The sequence below is a fragment of the Stegodyphus dumicola genome, chromosome X2 (genome assembly GCF_044657685.1).
Source record: "Stegodyphus dumicola isolate Sdum_Otavi_A_Nest chromosome X2, ASM4465768v1".
Taxonomy (NCBI): Eukaryota; Metazoa; Arthropoda; class Arachnida; order Araneae; family Eresidae; genus Stegodyphus; species Stegodyphus dumicola.
The window spans coordinates 75,279,134-75,301,137 of NC_140781.1; the positions used below are offsets into that span (position 1 = coordinate 75,279,134).

At 32.3% G+C, this 22,004-nt stretch overlaps 1 protein-coding gene across 2 annotated transcripts in view; it reads right to left on the reverse strand.

The window, feature by feature from the left end:
- Positions 1-22,004, reverse strand: part of LOC118200242 (lysosomal-associated transmembrane protein 4A) — a 39,326-nt gene that overhangs the window by 11,337 nt on the left and 5,985 nt on the right. For both annotated transcript variants that reach the window (XM_035372180.2, XM_035372182.2), the window contains exons 3-4: positions 12,239-12,449; positions 5,522-5,598 (exon numbers count right to left, since the gene is read on the reverse strand). In XM_035372180.2, coding sequence (XP_035228071.1) covers positions 5,522-5,598; positions 12,239-12,449 — 288 coding nt within the window. The remainder of the gene's footprint in view (positions 1-5,521; positions 5,599-12,238; positions 12,450-22,004) is intronic.

The following is a 22,004-nucleotide window of genomic DNA, read 5'->3' on the forward strand; positions in this document are numbered from 1 at the left end:
GAAGAGGGTAATTCCTTGAAAACTTGCACTGGGAGTTCAGCTGAGTGAGGCACAGGGCATATAGTTGATGTTAAACTAGGAAACTCTATTCCCCATTTGTTTTTCTTGTAACATACTGATGTTTTCACTATACAAAAGTAACACTTGAGTGATGTTTGAGCTCTTGTGAAATCATAGGTACACCAACTGGAAATTTAGAACTTCATCCACAGCCGTAAATTCTCAACATACTGCTTGCAGACTTAGTGAGAGCCCCATGATTTATCTTGATCACCAGTTTACACTTTAAAATAGACTTGCCTGACAAATGTGCTGATATAAGTCCTTAGACTGGGAATGGTAAAATCTCCACATAAAATGAATCAGAGCTGTTTAACCAGTTAACTGTGGTGCTCTCATTTAAGAGTGCACACCGTTTTGTGTCGCCAGAATCGAGCCATGATGAGTATATTCGTCAATTACACAGTAAGTTGCGCTGGTAAGATATTTGAGGAAAAAGATGGGTTTATTTTATAACATTGAAAATTTTATTAATAATATTTACTTATTTGGTTAACATAAGCATATATTACATACATATGAAACTAAAAACACAATAAATAAAATATTACACATATAAAAGTAAGAATTAAAATGCATGCTGTGGAGTGATATTTAGCGAAACAGGGGACTCAATATGCAAACTGAACACCAGTAACGTGATTCCTTCCTGATATTACATTTGTAGCAATTTCGAACACCTTCGCATAGTTTTTTTTCCCTGATGTTCCTGGTATATAATCCGGAACATGATTTCCACCTAATTGGCTTATATTAGGTCTAAATGGTCGGGTTTGTGTCGATTTATTTCTTTCAACTGAATACGTCGCAAAAGTGTCTTCAATAAATTTGTGCAAAAAGTTGATACGTGATAATGTTCCATTATTTTTTTTATATAATATGAATGCATTCAGACATATAATGTCTAAGAAATGGAGAAATATCTTTTTGTACTACTTTCTGCGCCGTTTTCTTGCTGTGGAGTACGCTATGATAATTCCATCGCTCATATCCACTCCACCCATTTTTTTTATTATAATCAATCACTAGCTCCGGTTTTATGTACAGCACTTACTAAATAAACCTCCCTTTTGTATTTCCATTTCATTATACACATGACGAGTATACTCGTCAATACACAAAATCGTGTCGCTTCTCCATGATGAGTATACTTGTCAATCACAATTAACTGGTTAAGCATTTAAAACACAAAGTAGCAGTGGAAGGGAAAAGAAAAGGTTTCAGCTTATATATAAATAAAAATTAAACACTGCTAACCTTCTATATAAACAAGAAATCGGATTCCGTGTAGGAATGTGTTTCACTATATCAGAGTAACACACGTCTCACAACAGTATGTCAGGTGTAACTGAACTAGTCTAAACAAGTATGCACCTGTCGTTGGTCTCCTATGGTGTCATTCACCTGGCATGAATCGGAGGTTTCATGTCAGTCAACAGGAGAGCAGTAACACTCCCCAAGATCGACTTTCGATGAAGCAGAGTGGTTACATTCACGTAAGGAGTAAAGGACAAACTTGACATGGTAGAAGAAAAGTAACTACAGATTTGAAAACAGTATGCCTAGCATTAAAACAGCTAAAAAATCGAGCTTAACAGAAATTGTGTTACAAATTGTTCCCCAGTCTATCCCTGTTCTTAATCTTACAGAATTAATGCAATACTGATGGACCATATTCTTATGTTTGGTACATAATTCCCATAAAACTGCAAAATTTAGAGTTCCCAGCAGGATTTGGGAATATTCAATACTGTAAATGGTCAAATATTGGAAAGTTCAGGAAAATGCAAGCCAGAATTCCAGCAATGCCAAAAAAAAAAAAAAAATGCAATTCACAGCAGACAGTCCAAAGGAACGGCAGAAGACATTTCCAATCTAAAATTCTAAAAATAGTCATCTTATCTATTATCAAATTATACATGAAAAGCTTAAATTTAAAATTATGTAACACTTAAAAAAACTCATATCAAACATAAAAGCCAAGGTATTTCATAGACCTTAAATTATTCAGTTATGAAATCTCAAAACCCACTGATGATATGTTCATCGATTAAGGAGTCATGATAGAATTGAAAAGTAAATTTATTTTCAATTTCATATGTACATGTGCATATTTTTTAATACAATATTTTTCATTTGAAATACTTTTTGCATTTTTAGCTAGTGTTGAGCTTATAGTCATTTTTTAGTTCTTCAGAATGGTAAAAGCAAAAACAAAACCAAAAACCTTAAAAAGTATATTATTGAAGTTCTTTTTGAGAGTGTATCTTTTTTTGTTAAATAGTTTGGTTTTTTAATTATCCCAAGCATTTAAAGGTTATATGCCTCTATGGGAAAGGATGCCTTCATGGAAGCCAAGGATTTGAGGGCTATTTGCCTCAGGGAAGAGATGCCGTCATGGAGGATGTTTTAAGGGAAACTGACTCGTATAGAAAACCACAAAAATGGCCATGAGGCCAGCCTGCTCATTGGAATTATAACTTTGAATCGAACTATCAATGTTCAGCGACTTTACCTCTCAGCCGCTTCTTTGCTCTTTTTGTTAAATAAGAAAGTATGTAATTATTATTTCTGCCAGCTACAGCTACAAAAGCAAAGCAACTTGCCTATGGGAAAGTGATGCCTTTGAGGATTTTCTAAGAAAAAAATGGCTTGTATCCATTCACATTTTGAATGGGGAAAGGCATCATCCTGAACTGAATTCGATGGAGATTACATCATACTTATGCCAATCATTCTAGCAAATATTTAATGGAAAATATTCTTATTTAGAAAGATAATGAATAAATACAAATTACGGCGGCAAAAACATTGACACTGCTTATTATAATTTTTCAAGTTGCATAACCATTATTTATCCATTTGCAAATAAAGTTGTATATTGTTACAGAAGGTCCAGCTGATGTTAAGATAGCTTCCCCATAAGGCTAGTTTAGGGTTGCCAGAAGAAATGGCAAGGAAAGGCAGGGTTGCAAGATTTGGTGCAAAATCACGTATTTGGTGGCAAAATTGGCGATATGCCATAAACGGATGGAGAACATTTTAGAAGGAATTCTTACTGGTTTGTTGTTAAATGGTTAAATGTTCTCGAAAGCAGGCCAAAAGCTATATAAACCCTGCCTGTACATGGAGTAGCTGTCTACTGTCAAATTGATCGTCTATTAACCGTGAGTGTATCGTGAGTTGGTGGCATTATTGAGACTATTGAGTATATCGTTGAGTGCATCGCAATTTGTAGTGCGAAGAGTCTTGAGAGTATGGTAAGTTCCGAGAATGACCGAACTGAGTTGGGAGCTGTAATCTAGTGCTTCGCTGTGAAGCTGTCTCACAGTTATAGCCTGAAGGCCATGTTGCTGATTGTTTCAGCTTGTTTGTCGTAGTTTTTCGATGACTGTAAACGTGATTTTGGAACTGTCTTGATTAATACTGGCTAATAACTTGTGTTTTCATTCTTCATCAAGTGTTGTCGTTAATCACTCCAAATCCATTAACCCGTAGAACTAATGCAACAATATCATACCCATTAATGTGTACTACTCTGAACTGTGTGCTGTTACATAAAGGGCAGGTCCCAAATTTTAATCACTTTTTACAAATGCAAGGGAAAAACATAAATATCAGTTAATTTATATTCTTCTTCATGATATCTAAACCAGCTTATCGAGAATTCAGAGTTTACATAAATGCAGAAATCTTATAATTGTCTTATGTTGCCATGATTATCAACTACTAACACTAAACCATAATGTCAGGTAAAGGTGTCCTATACTTGCTTTACAAATCTCATTTGCTTAATTTTTAAGGGGGGGTTCTAACTATTTCAGGTAGCTGAATGTTGATAAAAATACCAAGATCTAAAAGATTCTAAGCAACCAATATTTTTTCAGTGAACAAAATATTAAATCTACTAGCTGATTTGGAAGCAAAATTGCACTTTGTATGACTTTCATTTATGTTTTTATAGTTCAGCAAAAAATTCCATTTTTTTTTTATTAAAATATATAACTTTAAAAGAATTTAGAACACATGTTAATAAATAAGTACAGTGGCAGTTAATTGATTATGCTAAATATTGTTTAGGTTTTTATTACTGACCAAGAATGGGTTCTGACAAAAGTGTTTTCCATTAAGCTTTCTAACTAGTCATATATTTATTACTGAAATCAAATCCCAATAATTTTCTTTGCATGTTATATTAACCCTATCGCTGCGTAATTTTTTTAATCAAAAACAGGTTAAAAAATTGTGTATTTTTCTTAGCACATATTTCAAGTATACATACACTTGTGAGTTAAAACATAAAAATTTTTGTAAAAGTTTTTTTTTTTTTTTTTTTTTTTTTGTTTTTGTTTTCCAGTATAGAATTAGATCATTAAAAAAAGGTTGTTGGAAAATGGAAATTGAAGAATAAGCATATAAAAGCAAAATTTTGAAAATTAATCTTGGTTAAATTATGAATTATTTTATGAAATACCAAGGTAAAACATATATACTAATGAAAATGTACAAAAATACTTGCAAAACATTTATTAGAAATGAAGTTTAATATGTTAAACTTCGGAACAAGGCTTGAGGCCTTGCAATTTTTGCACCAAATTCGCGTTTTTTAGCGAATTGTTTTTGCCAGTTTGTTTTTTCAAGCAACAAACAGCACACTATCTACGGGGCTCTTTCCTAATGGGATTGAGGGGATATATGGCTGGCAAAATCTCAAGCAGTTAGTCTCATGGGATTGATAGTTTAACTACATCTGCCAGGGAAACACTGGAATTTCCATCTGAATACTTCGAAATGCTTAGCTAAATAATTTGTAAACGGAACTCTAGAAGCGTTATATTTTGCAATGAGTTATTCTTTTTATGACGGATATAAGCATTCCACAGTGATTGTTAGGAAAAAGAAATGAAATAAGAGTTGGTGGAGTATTTTGCATATCAATTTCTTATCACTGTTGAAGTTTTGAATAGAAAATGAATATTCAGATTCATCACTATCCACCAAGAAATTCTCATAAGTTTAGCTATAACTATCTTCAATATACTTGAAATCAGAGTCAGAACTGCTATCAGTGTCGGAAATATTGTCAGGAATGTAGGTTATATCACTCATGAAACGCTTCCTGTCAGACATCTTCGAGCTTTAAAAATAGTGCACAAAATGGTGCAATATATGCTCTTATATTTCACAGACATTTAGTTAACTCAGATCTGAATAAACAAACATCACAGGAAAGCCCAAATGAAACCATGAATGGGAAAAAAGGTGGGTTGCACAAATTTTGCTACTTCTACGTTATCCATGGATATCGTGGGATATACAGCGAGAGGGTTAAATGAAAAAGATAAAAATTCTAAACTAATTTTAAGTTCATCATAAAGTTTTGAAATAAAATTCTTCACAATATTTTAAATCTAATTAATACTCCTCATTAACTTTTGACAAAAGATTTCCTGTTACTTACCCTGATTGTTCCATATAACAAAAATAATGTCAGTACACCAGTACACACAGTAATTGCCAAAGCTACATGAACATCTTCTAAAATAGGCATAAAAAATAAATTTTAGTTTGGAGCAGCAGTAAATATTAAAATTATGAGTATGGATCAATACATTTTCATTGCTAGGTATCAATCTATAAATCTATTCATTACTATAAACACTTAAATCACTATAAAAAGTAATAAAATTAATTGTTCACAGTTCAAATATAATTATATCTATTTGTACATCACTATAGGAAAAACTATTTATCACTTTACATGCTATGAAATTAATTTCAGAAAAATTCAATAAAAGGCAAATATGCTTTATAGGGAATAGCTATGAAAAATCAGCTGAATCTAAAATAAGATACTATACATACTCCAAATCCAAGAACAGTTCATAAGCTTTGCCATCTTTATGCAGTGATTCTAAACATACAGCACACACACAAGTAATAAGCAAAATATTCCCCTTTGAAAATTTGATAAATTTATTTATGTTGCCAAGTTGCTGTATTTGAATATTCCACATAGAGCCTTTCATCCTCTTTATGTGAAATACAGAAATGCAATCACATACAAGCTAACATTATTGTTTTAGTAGTTTTACACACATAAAACTACCAAATTATACTTATTGTAACTGATCATATTAGGTCATCAATATAAGCTTCCTCAGATTCCAGATACTTTTCTTAAAAATGCACCTCTTTCAAATAAATTAGAAATGATTTCTTAAGCTTTCACACCCTTTTTTTAATGCATCATTTGAAAATTTTTTATTTTGAGGTTATACTATAGTTTAGCCATGACTAAGGGGTATAATACCCTATGAGGGTCACTGAAATTTTTGAGATACACATAGGTTTTTAAAGTTATACTTAACAAAATTTTAGGGACGTCCAATCACATTTCTGTAGGTAAATTTTCTAAAGATTAAATGCCTCAAACCATTCATTTTTTGGAGTCGATGAAAAAAATGCACTTAAGAGCCTCATGAATCTCATCTTTGGGATGAAAATATCCAAGTAATTTCATTTTAAGATTAAAAAATAGCCAAAAGTCACAAATAGCTATATCAAGTGAACACGGGTGGATGTTCTATCACTCTGATCTGTTTTTGTTCAAGAAACTCAACTGTCAATGATGCATTGTCATCGTGGAGCATGAGTCCTCTAACATTCACTTCTTGAAGAATTTCTGGAAAACAGTGGTGTACCAGATAGTTGTTACTATCTTCTGTCCTTCCAACTTGATGGCTTTGACCAGTCCTGTAAATCTGAACAAAATGACATAGATATTTTTTCATGGCATGTTTTCTTTTTACTCTTTTGGACGTAGGATCATCTTCAAAGACCCACACTTTACTTTCCTGATGGTTTGGAATGTCAAAAAATTGCATGCAAGTTTCATCACCAATAACGATTTTAGAAATAATGAGGTGGCCACCATTTTTAAGTAATTTAAGGGCTTGTTTACCGATTCTGACATGCTCCTTTTTTTGGTCCTCAGTTAAATGAAGGAGAATCCAATAGCAAACTAGTTTTTTCATATGTAATTCTTCGTGAATAATTTTATGTATGGCGTCAGATTCAATGTTAAGTACTATCTGTATCATTTGGTATATGCAGTGATTATCATCAATTAACATTTTCCGTTTGGCTGACACTGTTGACAGTGGCCTTCCTGTATGTTCATCCTGAAGAGAGTTGCGACCTCTGTGAAATTATGAATACCATCTGAATACAGTAATATAAGATGGACCTTCATTTCCAAATGCTAACTGTAGATGTTGAATGTATTCTTCTTGATTTAATCCCAATTTAAAACCATAGAAAATCATTCTGTGATAATGTTCTCTTGTTAACTTTTTCCTTCTGCTTGAAATTTATTCTACACTGAACTACTTGCAAATGGCTAAAAAGAAAATTTGTCTGCTATGCTAAAATAGTTCATATTTTGACATCTAACTGTTAATTTTTTTCTGCCATTTATCGTTTGCACGTATCTAAAAAATTTCAGAGTGAGTAATGTTGCTAGCAGAGAGTAAAAGGCAAAGAACATAAGCTTTTGATGGATAATTTCTTTCCTCCAACAGATTTATTTCATGAATTGCTATATAAATATAAAATCAAGTTTTAGTACAATTCACAACAATCAGAAAAATTACCCAAAATTGAATGCTGCCATCCAAATACAGAAATGACAGATTAAAATAAAATTTTTACCCAGAATTATTTCAGGTTCTTGGAAAGACATAACACATTTTTATGCTCAGCAATATGCATAATCCCCTTGCAGCCTATGATGAAACAGGAAAGCCTGAAACTGTATCAACCTACAACAAAAACATTTCTTTAACTTGAGTCACCGAATGGTAAGTCGGCCCCGAAGGATAACTGGGCCCCCAAAAAATCTTTTTCCACTTACTTGATTTAACAGTTTTAAGCACCTTTATTTTATACAAAATGAAAATTGCATACATATCAATCACAGATTTCAGAAAAAAAGAAATCGGTTGATCTTTACATTACGGTAACTGGTAGTTTGGCGACATTTTGGAGGCGATAAAGGTTACTACCTGGGACTTTGGTAATAATGTGAGCAGTACTGAGTTCCGATTACGCATTATTTTGTGTGGGGGAAATGAGAGATCATGGGATATGTCATGTGATATTAATGGACGAATTACGGTTCTTTAATCGGAAAAGGGGGGAAATCGGGAAAAAATCTGGAAATTTTGTATTTGGCTTTATTCTGTGTTGTGTGAAATAGTGTTTGTGAATTTTTGGATCCCATGGCCGTAAGTAAAGTGAATTCGAAATGGGTATTTAGTGGTATTGAAAAGGATAGTAAGAAATGTTTTTAAGGTTGTGTGAGAGAGAAATAAACATGTTTTATTATGTTATTTATTTTACCTGGTATCTTGCTTTGAAAGATAAGTATGATTTTAAAGATTCTGAAAGAGAATGAAGAAAAGTGTATCCGCCAAAAAATAAGTCGACGTGTACATGGTTCAGTGATATTTTAATGAAATGATAGTTATTTTGTGAATTTTATGCTTGTAGGAATTTGGTTTACGTTTAAGTTGAAATAAACGTGCATGGAAATAATTTAAATATTTGATACTAAATATTTGTAATGCTTCATGTATGAATTCGTTGGTGACGTGTATAATGTAATAGATGATTTAGAGGTAAAAGTTTTTGGATATTTTATTTATTTTATATGTGGAAATGTTCATATTTGTAAAGGGTAAATACTTTTTCGCGATCAGGTAATTTCATATATGTTCTTTTTACCGGGTTTAAAGATTGAGAAAATTGTCATGTATTTTCGTTAAATTTTTCGAATTTATGAGAAAAAAGCAGTGTACATGGATATAGTGAAGAGTGTGCGCAATGCCATTTTTGTGCAATTTTGGGATGTTTTTTTAAGTAAAAATAAGTCGGCGTGTACATGGTTTATGTGTATGTGTTATTTTGAAAAACGCGTAAGGTGTATGGTATTGTGCACTTTTTCGGAATTTTGCAGTGAATATTTGTCATGATTAAGCAGTTTTGTTTGATAAAATTTCTAGCATAAGTGTAATTCGGCTAGTAGATTGTTGGAAGAAGTGTTCAGTAGATAAGAAGAAAAGAAACATGTCTTTACTTCGTGAAGACAAAATGGCGGCGGGGAAAAAAAAATAGAGGGTTGCTGTAGGGGAGTTGGTCGCCAAATTTTCGCCAAAAAATCACCAAGTTACCGTAATGTAAAGATCAACCAAGAAATCTTGTAAATCAGCTCATCAATGATTCAGGAACTTCAGTCAGCTCTACAGTCTCAGATATCATTTCATTGACAGAAGAGCACAGGCACATTCAAAACAAAGCTCCACAAAGATGTGCTGCTTCTTAGAGAATGGGAATAAGAAAGCAATCATGAAAAATCCAACATACAGCAATACAAGGTAAATAAATTCCTACGCACTCACGTGTACAGATACAACCAGTCTTTTCTTATATTCTTATCAGTTCATTCTTAACCATCCTGTCCTCTTTATTTACATATCTGTTCATTCTAAAGTGACTTTCACACAAGGAAGTTTAATGTGATAAGAATGTTGTTCAAACAAGTTACAGGAACATAGATATAACTTTTAGGTCCCAGAAACAAAAATAGCTTTATAATTTCAACCTGAAACCTTATAATCATAAATACACTAAAACTAGTCAAGCGATTTGAAAGCATTTTGCTTTTCTTTGTAGAAGATAAATTTCTTCGTTGCATTTCTTCTTGGAGATTTCATGACAGAGAACATCTGGTAATTTATTTTCAAGTTGGATTTTCCAAATAGCATTTGTTGCCCAGTATTTGTGAAATATCACTGTCAGCTGAGCTCCCATAATACAAACACTATGCAAAATGTCTCCCATTAATATACAAATCACTATTCTAAGACGAGGTTCCCCATCTGAATTTCTAAACATTGTCCTTTAACTGTTTGAATCGCTTTCCATTCACTGAACACATACCTCAGCAATAACACTGAAAAACAGAACCATGAGGCATGTCTTGGTTTCTTAGTTATAAAATTTTTGATAATGGTGCATATAGGGCTCCACGAAACCAAAGAATGACTGCCAAATTTTTTTGGTGAAAAAGTGAAAAGTAGTCAATTCAACAGAGTCAGTATAGGACTTACAGGATTCATTTGACACAATAAGGTTTTTTTAGAATAATTAAATATCACAGATATATCATAAAATTTAAACTGCACAAATTAGAATATGCTGACATGGTTGATGTCAAAGCTGCTGCAAGACAGTCTGGAGTTGAAACTGGTATAGCTAATACAGGAAACAGAAAAACTGACATATGACAACAGTTTCAGAAAGGAGAGATTTTCACTGGCAGAGAATCTGAATTTATTTGGACATTTCTCATAAAGTGCCAAATTATGTATCTAAGACAACAGCTAACTATCATGTAACTACTTTTCCTCCAGACTTTCAAACTATATACAACACACAATTTTGCTATAAACTTGAAAAGCTCTTTGAACTAAGAAATTTTCTTAATTTCGATAACAGTTAAACATGTTTATACAGTCTAACATGTTCTCATAGCAAAGCTGGGAATTTTGCGTAAAAAGAATGCAAAAGGAATCCATGAGTAAATTGTTTTGAATTATGCATTTGCATACTATATAAATATTTTGAATGACTTAAAATTCATTCTATTATGAATACCTGAAATATATTACTGGGCAATTTTCAATAAACAGTATAAAACGGTACCAGTTTAAATAATCTTTTTCCAGTTTTTAAAACTGAAATAAATTATTCCAGAAAATAGTTTTCCACACTTCTGTTTTATTCTGCAGCTATTTTTGGAGAAGAACTGAATTAAACTAGGTGCACTTACATAACTGGACATTGCAATATGAGCAATGTATGATAAAATGAAATTATTTTTAATTAAATCTGGCATATTCTAAATTGCTGACAGATTTCCTCCTTAAATAGTAGGTTATCACAGAGGTTTTTAATATTTATGTAGAGTTAAAATTTCAACATTGCTGTAGAGATTAACTTTAACAGTTTCACAGAGTTTAAATTTTTAATCATTTCTGTAGTGTTAAGCATTCAGTTTCCAACTATTTCTTGTATAGAAACAAATTTTAAAGATCTAAATCTATTTGATAACATATATACAAAACCAAATTACAAATTATGAGAAAATTTAACAGTGAAAAAAAAAAGACTGAGACGAAGACCAGATAAATCTAAAAGATTAAAACTAGCTATAAAATAATCAAACAGTGAAGGAATTTTATAACATAGCATTAATATAAAGATAAAATAATTAGTGTATTATTTATAAAAATACATAATTTTGTAATGTAATTTAAAATCATTATTTTAAAATTCAAACTTTATTTGTAAAAAAGTTTATGTACTATAATATTAAAAAATGACATTTTCTGTAACAGAAGTTTACATTCCCTTTTGCATTATCTTGGAGTAGTCCGACTTCGGAACAACCGCACTTTGAAATTTCCCCTCAATGAGAAAAAAACATCCAGAAGTGTACTCACTAAACCCTACATTTCCTTTGTGAATCTATTAAAGCACACACGAGGATCCTTGTTTCAAGTAAGTTAAGAGTGAGGGGGGGAGTATTAGGTTCCGAAAGGGGACCTAAGGAAGAAAGTATTAGGTTTAAGAAAGAAAGGGAGGTTTAAGAAACCCTTAACTTTCAAAGCTCGTATAGTTGCCAAACCCTCAAGCCCAAAAGGTTAATGGACATGACACCAAAGCATACTTGTTTCTTCACTTTAACTGTTCAAAAATCATCAAAATATTGTTTCCTATATTTTTCATAATATTTTGGCATAATTTATACAGTAGGAAAAGAATATCTTAGAATATCATACATAAGTTATACAATATAAATAAATATCACTTAAGAATGTTAATATACCACAGACTCACTTAATGTTAAAATTCATTCTAAAAATATTGTAATTTCCCTAGGCCAGCTTGTATAATCATGTATGCTCATTACAAAAAATTTTAAGGATTTCTCCCCCCCCCCTTAAATTTCAAATCAATCTCTGATGAAAATAAAAATTATTAAAATATAGTTTGAATAAATAAAATAGAATACTGATATCATTAGCATGTTGGCTGAAAGATAAATACATACTTAATTGATGCTTGTCATGACTAAATGCATAATTTGCAGCAGGGCCTGCACTTAAATCAGGTAACTGAGGACTATAATATTCAGACGTCAGAAGACCATTGACATCATGAGGTGTAGCTGTTCCAGATGTAGCCCAAGATGTAAATCTATTTCTTGCATCAGGATTTATCAGAACACTGAATAGAAGTGTTAAAGCCAAAAGATGTAAAACCTGGATAAAATAAATTTTAAAATAAAATTCAGAATTGAATCGTTCATCAATAAATGAATTCAGAAAATTCATTTAAAAGCACATAAAATAAATAAGGTACTTTGATTTATCTACACTCCCCACCAAAAAGTATTGATGCAGAGCAGTATTATATGGCAACCTACAAAATGGCCAAAAAGTATTTATGTGCTAACTTTCTCATTAGAAAATTCCAAAACTTTTTATTATGTATAAATGTCACTTCGCTGACAGGTCTTTCTGTTGATGCCAATGCTGTTCTGAAGTCAATAATGAGTCAGACAAAATTACGATCCATACTTACAATACAAACATTTTACAGGAAGAAACTGAACATTTGGTACTATTCGGTTTCGAAAGCCGTAAAAAAATTGCAGCGAAAATGTACGCGCAAAAGCGCCAAATCTAGCAAACGCGCCCAGTTAACAGCGCGCCAAATCTAGCGTACGCGCTGATTTCAGATTGCGCAAGTTTATATAGTTCTATATTTCTTAAGACGCCATTGAAATACTAGTTTAATTTTTTAATTATTTTTTGATTTTAAATCTTTTTTTGATATCCTATGGATTTCACAATTTGGGAACTGCCCATAACGAAAAGTCGGCAATAGAATTTTGGGTAAAGTGCAGAATCATCCACTGCTTGACGTGTTTTTAAGAATTGCAAATACTCGGTATCCATGTGCACATCGACCTATTTTTACTTTAAAAAAATCCTAGAATTGCACAAAAATGGCAGTGCGCACACCCTTGACTTTATCTATGTACACATCGACCTATTTTCACTTAAAAAGTAAAAAGAAAATTAACAAAAATCTAATTGTTTTTACCCTTGTAAAAAGCGGCGAACAAATAAGTGAGCGATTCTGCACTTTACCGAGAATATTTTCAAAGGAAAGGCATCATTCATTATAGAAAATTACTTTTGAACAACCAACGAGATGAAATTATGCTTTAGCGATAAGTCGGTAGCGAAATAGCGATGCAGGCATCCATTTAGTTATGTTTAGCAATTTTTATATAAATTATAATAATGATCTGAAATAGTTATTTACTCTTATGCTTCCATTCAGTCATGTTTAGCCTTTTTTATATAAAAAATAATAATAAAAAAGTATTATATGAAATTAACCTCATCTAAATTAAAACATTAATCTTAAATAGTTATTTACTATTATACTTCCTTTCTTGCTGCAATTATTAGGGTTGCTGTAATTATTTTTGGCAGCATTGGCATCAACAATAGTTTGGCGATTTTTTACGGCCCTCGAAATCGAATAGTACCGAACATTTTAGCAACAAATTATATAACTGTCAAGTTATCACAGCTTTTGGTTACAGTAAAAGACAGGAAGTTAGTTGCTCTAACTTAATGACCCACCACCTGACAGTGACAATAGCTCATCCTTCCACCTACGACTTTGGTCATCTAGACTCGAAATAAAACATAAAGGAAAAGGAAAACATTAATAACCCTCTGGCTGCTCATCCCGCGATTTCCACGGGCAACTCAAATGTAGCAAAATCTGCTCATCCCGCGATTTCCGTGGGCATGGGTTTTTCTTCCTCTATTGAGGAGCACATCCAGTTTTTTCCCCATTTAACCACTGAAATAAATTATATACAGTATTAGACGTTTAGGTACTTACGTATTAATGCAACCAGGCCAAAATTTGCATAAATTGCCAAATTTGGCTACCCTACTTATGGCAACCCTACGTGTTATACGTAGTTTTGTAAAAAGAGCATGTGGACATTCACAAAATTTTCCTGCATTTTCATGCAAATTTTTGTAATTTATGAGAAAATAGCAGTGTACAAGGATAAAGTCAAGAGTGTGCGCAATGCCATTTTTGTGCAATTCTGGGATGTTTTTTTAAGTAAAAATAAGTCGACGTGTACATGGTTATGGCAAATAAGGTTTTCAATCAGTGCTAAAAGCAATAGCCAAAAGATTTCCGCCGAAAAAATAATTCTGCAACTTATTCAAATTCGAAACTGGAAGGGTTTAATTGCTATTTTATATTTTAAAACAAAATAATATAAAAAACTCTATTAAAAATTTATCGGTACTATTCCGTTTTGAGGACCGTAAAAAAATTGCAGCGAAAATGTATGCGCAAAAGCGCCAAATCTAGCAAACGCGCCCATTTAACAGTGCGCCAAATCTAACGTACGCGCTGATTTCAGATTGCGTAAGTTTATATAGTTCTACCTTTCTTAAGACGCCATTGAAATACTAGTTTAATTTTTAAATCCTTTTTTGATTTTAAATTCTTTTTTGATATCCTATGTATTTAACAATTTGGGAATTGCCCATGAAGAAAAGTCGGCAATAGAATTTTGGGTAAAGTGCAAAATCACCCACTGCTTGACGCGTTTTTAAGAATTGCACATACTCGGTATCCATGTACACATCGACCTATTTTCACTTCAAAAAAAATTCCAGAATTGCACAAAAATGGCACTGCGCACACCCTTGACTTTATCTATGTACACATCGACCTATTTTCACTTAAAAAGTAAAAGAAAATTGACAAAAATCCAATTGTCTTTACCCTTGTAAAAAGCGGCAAACAAATAAGTGGGCAATTCTGCATTTTACCGACAATGTTTCCAAAGAAAAGGCATCATTCTTATAGAAAATTATGTTTGAACAACCAACGAGATGAAAGTATGCTTTAGCGATAACTGGGTAGCGGAATAGCGATGCAGGCATCCATTCAATTATGTTTAGCAATTTTTATATAAATTCTAATACTGATCTGGTGTGGTGTGTGGTGTATTTAATTATGGCAAAGCTCACTAGGGCTATCTGCCTAAGGGGAGGGATGCCTTCGTGGAGGACTTTCTAAGGGAAACTGGCTCGTATACACGTTACACATGGGGAAAACCACGAAAACACCCATGCAGCCAGCCCGTTCGCAGGATTCGAACCTCGGACCGAACTACCAGTGTTCAGCGACTTTACCGCTCAGCCGCTGGTGGGCCTCTAATACTGATCTGAAATAGTTATTTACTCTTATGCTTCCATTCAGTCATGTTTAGCCTTTTCTATATAAATTATAATAATAAAAAGTATTATATGAAATTAACCTTTCATCTAAATTAAAACATCAATCTTAGATAGTTATTTATTATTATTATACTTCCTTTCTTGTGTTAGGGTTGCCGCAATTATTTTTGGCAGCACTGGCATAAACAATAGTTTGGCGATTTTTTACGGCCCTCAAAACCGAATAGTACCAAATTATCTGTAATTAATAAATGTACATTTTCTCTCTATTCATACTTTTTTACTCAAACTTACAAATAGCGCCAACCTGGTTGCGATAATATGCAAGTACCCGTTTAGTTTACATTCTGGCCAACAAATATCATTAGTTGTCCACTAAATTTTGGCATTTGAAGGCACGTGGTATTACCGCTCAAACTCCACTTTTTGCGCCCTTTTTTTTTTGCAGAAATAGCTGCTGGAAAACATTCAGCGATTATCTTGATTATTTAATTAAATTGTTGAATTATTAATTAGATTTATTCATTAGATTAATAATTAGATTGATCATTAATTAGATTTATTGAATCTGGTGCAAAGACTGTGAAGTTGGACTTTGCCTTGAATCCTGTTTTGAACTCTATCATACTAAACTGCATTTCTAAGGTATTTTTTCGTCAGTGCTTTATATTTTCTTAAATTTTATATATTTTACTTTTGTATATTATGCAATAAATAGAAATTGACTGCAATTTGACTGAAATTTATTTTAAAAATTTTTTCTGGCAACTTAGTTTTTCATGATAAAAATCTATAAAAAAAATAATTTTCTAGCAAGGAAAAATGCATTTTTTAATTCTCCAGTATACAGTAAGACCCCGCTTAACGCTGTTTCATTTAGCGCTGTTTCGGTTTAGCGCTCTTTCATTTCAACTCGGGGATTCCCTGAAATTGTGCGCAGCGCTAGGTTTCCAAATAACATATCCGAAACAGTGTAATTGTGTTTCTTGTTTGGTGCGGTGCTGTCCGGACACATTTTTATCATTTGAAACATTTGTTGACATTATTGTAAGTAGAAATTTATATAATACCATAACGATTAATACAGTGACAAATATTATGATCTTTAGTTTTTATCATGGGTGATAATAAAAAACAAGAAAAGAAAGCAACCAGAAAAAGCATTTCACTGGAAATTAAAATGCACGTCATTAGAAGATTAGATTCTGGTGAACGTCAATCTCAAATCAGTGCTGCGTTGAATTTGGCAACTTCTTTAGATTCAACATTAGATGCCTTCTTGACAAAAAAGCAGAAAATTGGAAACACAGAATAGACTGAATGATCTGACTGACTGAGAATTTTATTTGTTTTTTATAAGTATATTCGTTTATATTGTTTATATTTTTGTAAGAAATAAATGTTTGGTTTTATTTTTATTAAAAAAACAATATTAAATTTAACACCTAACCAATTTTCTATCCATCTTTCCCTAACCCCATTATTTACATGTTAAGAGAGCCTTGTTTAGCGCTGTTTCGTATTACGCTCTACTTTGATGGAACATATCCCCCGCGTTAAGCGAGGTCTTACTGTATATAGATTTAAAATATGAAAAAAAAAAAAAAAAAATCACACAATTTTTGAAGTGATTTTGGTCCACAAATCGAGCAGTCAGAGGGTTAATAAACTTGTTACAATAAATGAATAAAAATTAGAAGTAAACAAAACAATTAATGAGTTCATTAGTTCAGTCTATTGGCAGTCTTAATAAGGTCTGCTCTTTCTAGTAAATCGTAGTTGCTGATTAGACCCCACAACGGAGTCAGTTTTCTTGATAGCACTGGGATCAGTACTCGTAGACATCTTTTAGTCATTAAGGCACCTCTTTGAAGTTATTGTTGTAAGTTCCCCTAAAGTACGACAGAAGTTTTGAAGGTTGGAGATGAATCTGCACATCTACATTGTAATTTTCAATAACTTCAAGAATATTTATCATGATACTTATTTGTGTTTTCTATGTTCATGACAGAAATGATTGACGATTTCTTTTCTAAGTTCACGATTTGCATTTTGGGGAAGAGTTTAAGCTTTGGCCATTTGCTGATGGGGGTATTAAAAAATCCAGGGCCCTCTCACCAGACAAATTTCACAAAGGATTCAAACTAAGCCTTCACGTAATTTTTGGTTTCTTTCATTTTAAGCATCGCCCTTTGCTTATACATCTTTATTCAATTTCTCCCAAACTTTTACAGCATTGTGATAAGTTTTCATCAGCATTATCTAATTTATGGAATTTATTTCAAACTGGAATATTCCTTCTCACATTTCCCAATCTGATACTGAAGACTGCATTTATATTCTGACTTAATTCTTTCCAAATTATTTTGAACAGCTTGATAATTGGATGTTCTCAATTGATGCTGCTTTTCTCTTACAGCAGATTCTTTCTCTTGCAACAGACACTGTTCTGCATTTCCCAGTAATTCACATTCAGCTTTTAAGTTTTAAACAGTTACTTCAGATTTTGTAACTTTTTGAGCTACCATTAGATCATGTCTTAAACTGTTTATTGTTTGCTGGTGCTGAATTATCAAAGCACTGTGCTGACAATTCTTTTCTTTAAATGAGGTATATTCTTAGTTTCCAGGTTGAATTGCAAAATTTGTACCTTTTCTTTAGAGTACTCAATTTGTGAGGCAAGCTTGGCATTCTGAACTCCTAAGTCTGAAACTTCATCTATAACTACATTAGAAATATCATACATTTTCTCTTTTTCAGGTAATGGTATTTTAGTTTGTGTTCCTAGAATGGTCTCTTCTGGCTCAGAAATCCTTTACCTTTTCATTTTCCTTGAACCCAAATAATTTTTTCCATCATCCATCACATCTCCTTGAAGATCATATGCTTCCAATATGGAAGGCTCCCACAGTTTTTCCTTTGGCTTTTTGAACTACACGAGTTCTTCAGTTGTGTAATATTTATTAGCTTTTTTAGTTTCTGGCATCTCTAAATATACCTCATGTTGTTGATTTGATTTCATTCTGAGTAATTCCAATTCTTCTTCTTTGCTAACATATGGCATACTATTAACAGTAATAATCTGTGATGCTTTCTTTCTCTCATTCCATTTCATCATATTCAGACTCTTCGTATGACCTATAATCTGGTTTTTTTTTCTTATTTTCAACATTTTTAGCATATTGCTCACTGTTAAAAACATTCATATTCTCTAAAACATCTTCATCTTCTTCAACAACATTTCTATCTTCAAATGTTAAGAACACTTTTATGATCTTTAAAAGCACCAGCATCATGACCTATAGTTAATTATTTTAAATCTTGAGCTGCATATGCCGCCTTCTTATAGAATTCTTTTTCTACTAGTGCACCAATTCCAAATTCTTCATTTTTTCTAAGATCTTAGCCCTCTTTTCAGCTCTTTCACTTTCTTGCATCATGTTCTAATGTTTAATATCCCAAGCAGCTGATGATTCCTCCTCTCAGATTCTCATGATTAGAATCAGCGACATATTTTGTTTTTGTTCTATTAGTGGCTTCTCTTTCCTGACATTTAGTTTTTCTCGCGTAGCTTCAGATCTCTTCACTCACATTTTCAGTTTTAATAAAAACTTCTACAGTTTTAATACTAACTTGTTTGTCTGCATTGTCTTGATCTGATATTTGGAGGATACCTGATATTTGGAGGTAAAAATGTGGCTTTTATTTTTGAGTATTTATTTTCTTAGCAAATTATTCTTTTTCAAAAACTCGTCAGTATGTAGCACAGCCATTAGAAAAAACAATCTTTAAAAATATCTGAACTCAACCAAGTACTTTAGTGGGTAAAACATGTTTCACTGGAAGAGCACTTTTGGACACATTCTTGAAAGCTTTTAGATTATTTTATATACTTATCATAGTAAGTTTCATTTTAAGATTTGCTGTGTCACTATTACAGAAAAGAATTGTTACTCGCTCTTTACTTCACTTATAAGCTTCAAACTTAGCTGCGAGTGTTTTAGGAGGTAGTATTTTATAATTTAGTGCCATCTCATTGCAGCTAAATATCTGGTCACCAGTCACTTTCCTTGCCCAATAACTTGCGAAACTTATCTCTGAAGCTCTCTCACTCATCATTTTCTTCACAAACAATTAGCTGCATTTTCTTCCACCTATCAGGCCATCCAATACTCGCAGTGAAGTTAGTCTCATTAAATTTCTGCAGAATTGCAAGGCTTTATGATATAAGATTACCTACACAGAGGGACACCTTTATCTCTATAATGAAACAATACTTTGCTAACATTTTTATTTATTCTACAATGTTAATTGTCATTTGCTCTGAACACACCTTTTCCATCTAAATTCCAGTCTCCTATAGTCTTTTTCATACATTATAACCCTGTGCCACTTTTAATATATTTCACCTTTGTTCAATCTCTTTAAAACTTTCAGCCCTTCTTCTATAGAAACAAGACACTTTTTTCCTCTTTGAAGCCATCACAACACAGAACAGAATATGTAAATACAAGGTAAAAACACTGCAGTGTAAACCGAACATTGTCACAGGTAAAGGGAACAAACAAAATATCAACTCTTTGCCAAATACAACTTCGTACTGAGGTTGATGAACGAGCAGGTACAGACTGTTGACTGCAGTGTAGTGACACAATAGAATACAGGTCAATATTGAGGTGTGGATGCTGTTTACTTGTGTACACTCAATAATTTACAATTTTTCACAGTTGTTTTTTTTTTTTTTTTTTTTTTTCTGCCAACCAGGTTTGACTGCCCATTAACTGCATAATGTACAAAAATAAGCTAAAGGCTTGATTCTAATAATAAATGTAAATTTACGAGCTTTCCAATTTCATTTTTGCTGACATTACATTTTATGTATTCATAACACTAGTCCAGAAATTATTTTAGATGAATTTTCTCTGTTTTTCACTTGAAACTGAAAATAAAATTGCACATAAATTTTTACCACGCATAAGCATCAGTCGTTTACCAAAATTATATTTCATGTATACTCATATGAAATTGTTTTAGTTTAATTCTATTTTTCGCTATACTGAAAATAAACTTGCATGTAAATTTATACCACGTATAAGTATCAGCAGTATTCATAAATTGGGTTAGTCTACATTTTAAGGTGACCCTTGCATTATTGCCTAGTTGTTGTTTCATTTATTGCCAAATTATTGTTTCATTTATGATAATTTGAGTAGCTAAATGTTATGAAAACTCTATTATGATATGATTGGCTGTGTGATTGCAGTGAATTTGACTAATGGGAAAATATTTGTAAGGACTTATTTTTGCATTGGATGTCAGTTAGGAAGTATGTTGCTTATTTTGTACTGTACACCGTAAAATGGTTGTAAGTGGTGAAATTAATCTGAAGTTTATGTACGATTTGGAATGAAAGAGGGAAAAAAAGCATTAATTGAATGGTGTGTAAATGAAGGTTCATTTAGCAGTCATTATAAGTGTCTTGTTTTCACAAAGAAAATGCGTATGGCTGAAAGTAAAGATCGTTCAGATCACTTTGGGTTCGCCGCAAAAAATATTCATGTAAGAAATGCCACCGACAGTCCGACACTACAGAGGATATTTTTTTACATTTATTTTTGTAAATTTATGTGGTGACGGTAGTATGCATATTCTAGTTCAGATAATTTTAGGAAGTTTCTGGATGCTGTTAAGGAATTTTGTATGCCACAGAAATTTCTAAATATGGTAAGTCAATAGTTCCTTTTTGTAATGCGCATGTGTGATAAATATGCATTTCCTTTTTTATGTTATTCACTGTGTGATTTAAAATGCACTTTACTGAGGTTCGATTGGCTACAAATTTTGTTCAATTTTGGTGATAACTTTGTTTTAACATTACGTAATGTCATCATTCTCCTGATTTTTTTTAAGTGTAAATAGATCCATGTGCACATGGACAAAGTCAAGGGAGTGCGCAATTCTGTGATTTTTTTTAAGCGAAAATAGATTGATGTGTACATGGACACCGAGTTTGTGTGAGTCTTTGACTTGTTATTTTGGCTTTATGTAGCGGACATCTTGAAATTGTGCCTTGCTGGCCAATCGCCAACCTGAAATATAATTTGACCATAAAATAATACATGAAATGAAAAAAAAAAAAAATAAAAATTTCACCAATATGATTATTAAACTGTTTCAGTGTTTAAATAATTGACTAACATATTGTATTTACTCATTGTATTTCGAATTAAATTATGATGAGTATAAGCCAAAGGTACATTTATATTTTAGGTTTCCCCTTGGATTATCACCAAGTTCTTGTTTCACTTATGGTAACCTGAGTAGTTGAATGTTATGGAAACCCTATTACGACATGATTGTGGTGAATTCGACTGATAGGAAAATAATTGTTAAGAGTTTATGTGTTGGGTGTTGGTTAGGAAGTAAGTTGCTCATTTTGTGCTTTACACTATAAACTGGTTGCTGATGGTACGATTAACCTTAAGTCTCTTTAACCTTAACTCTAAGACTTTAGAATGATTG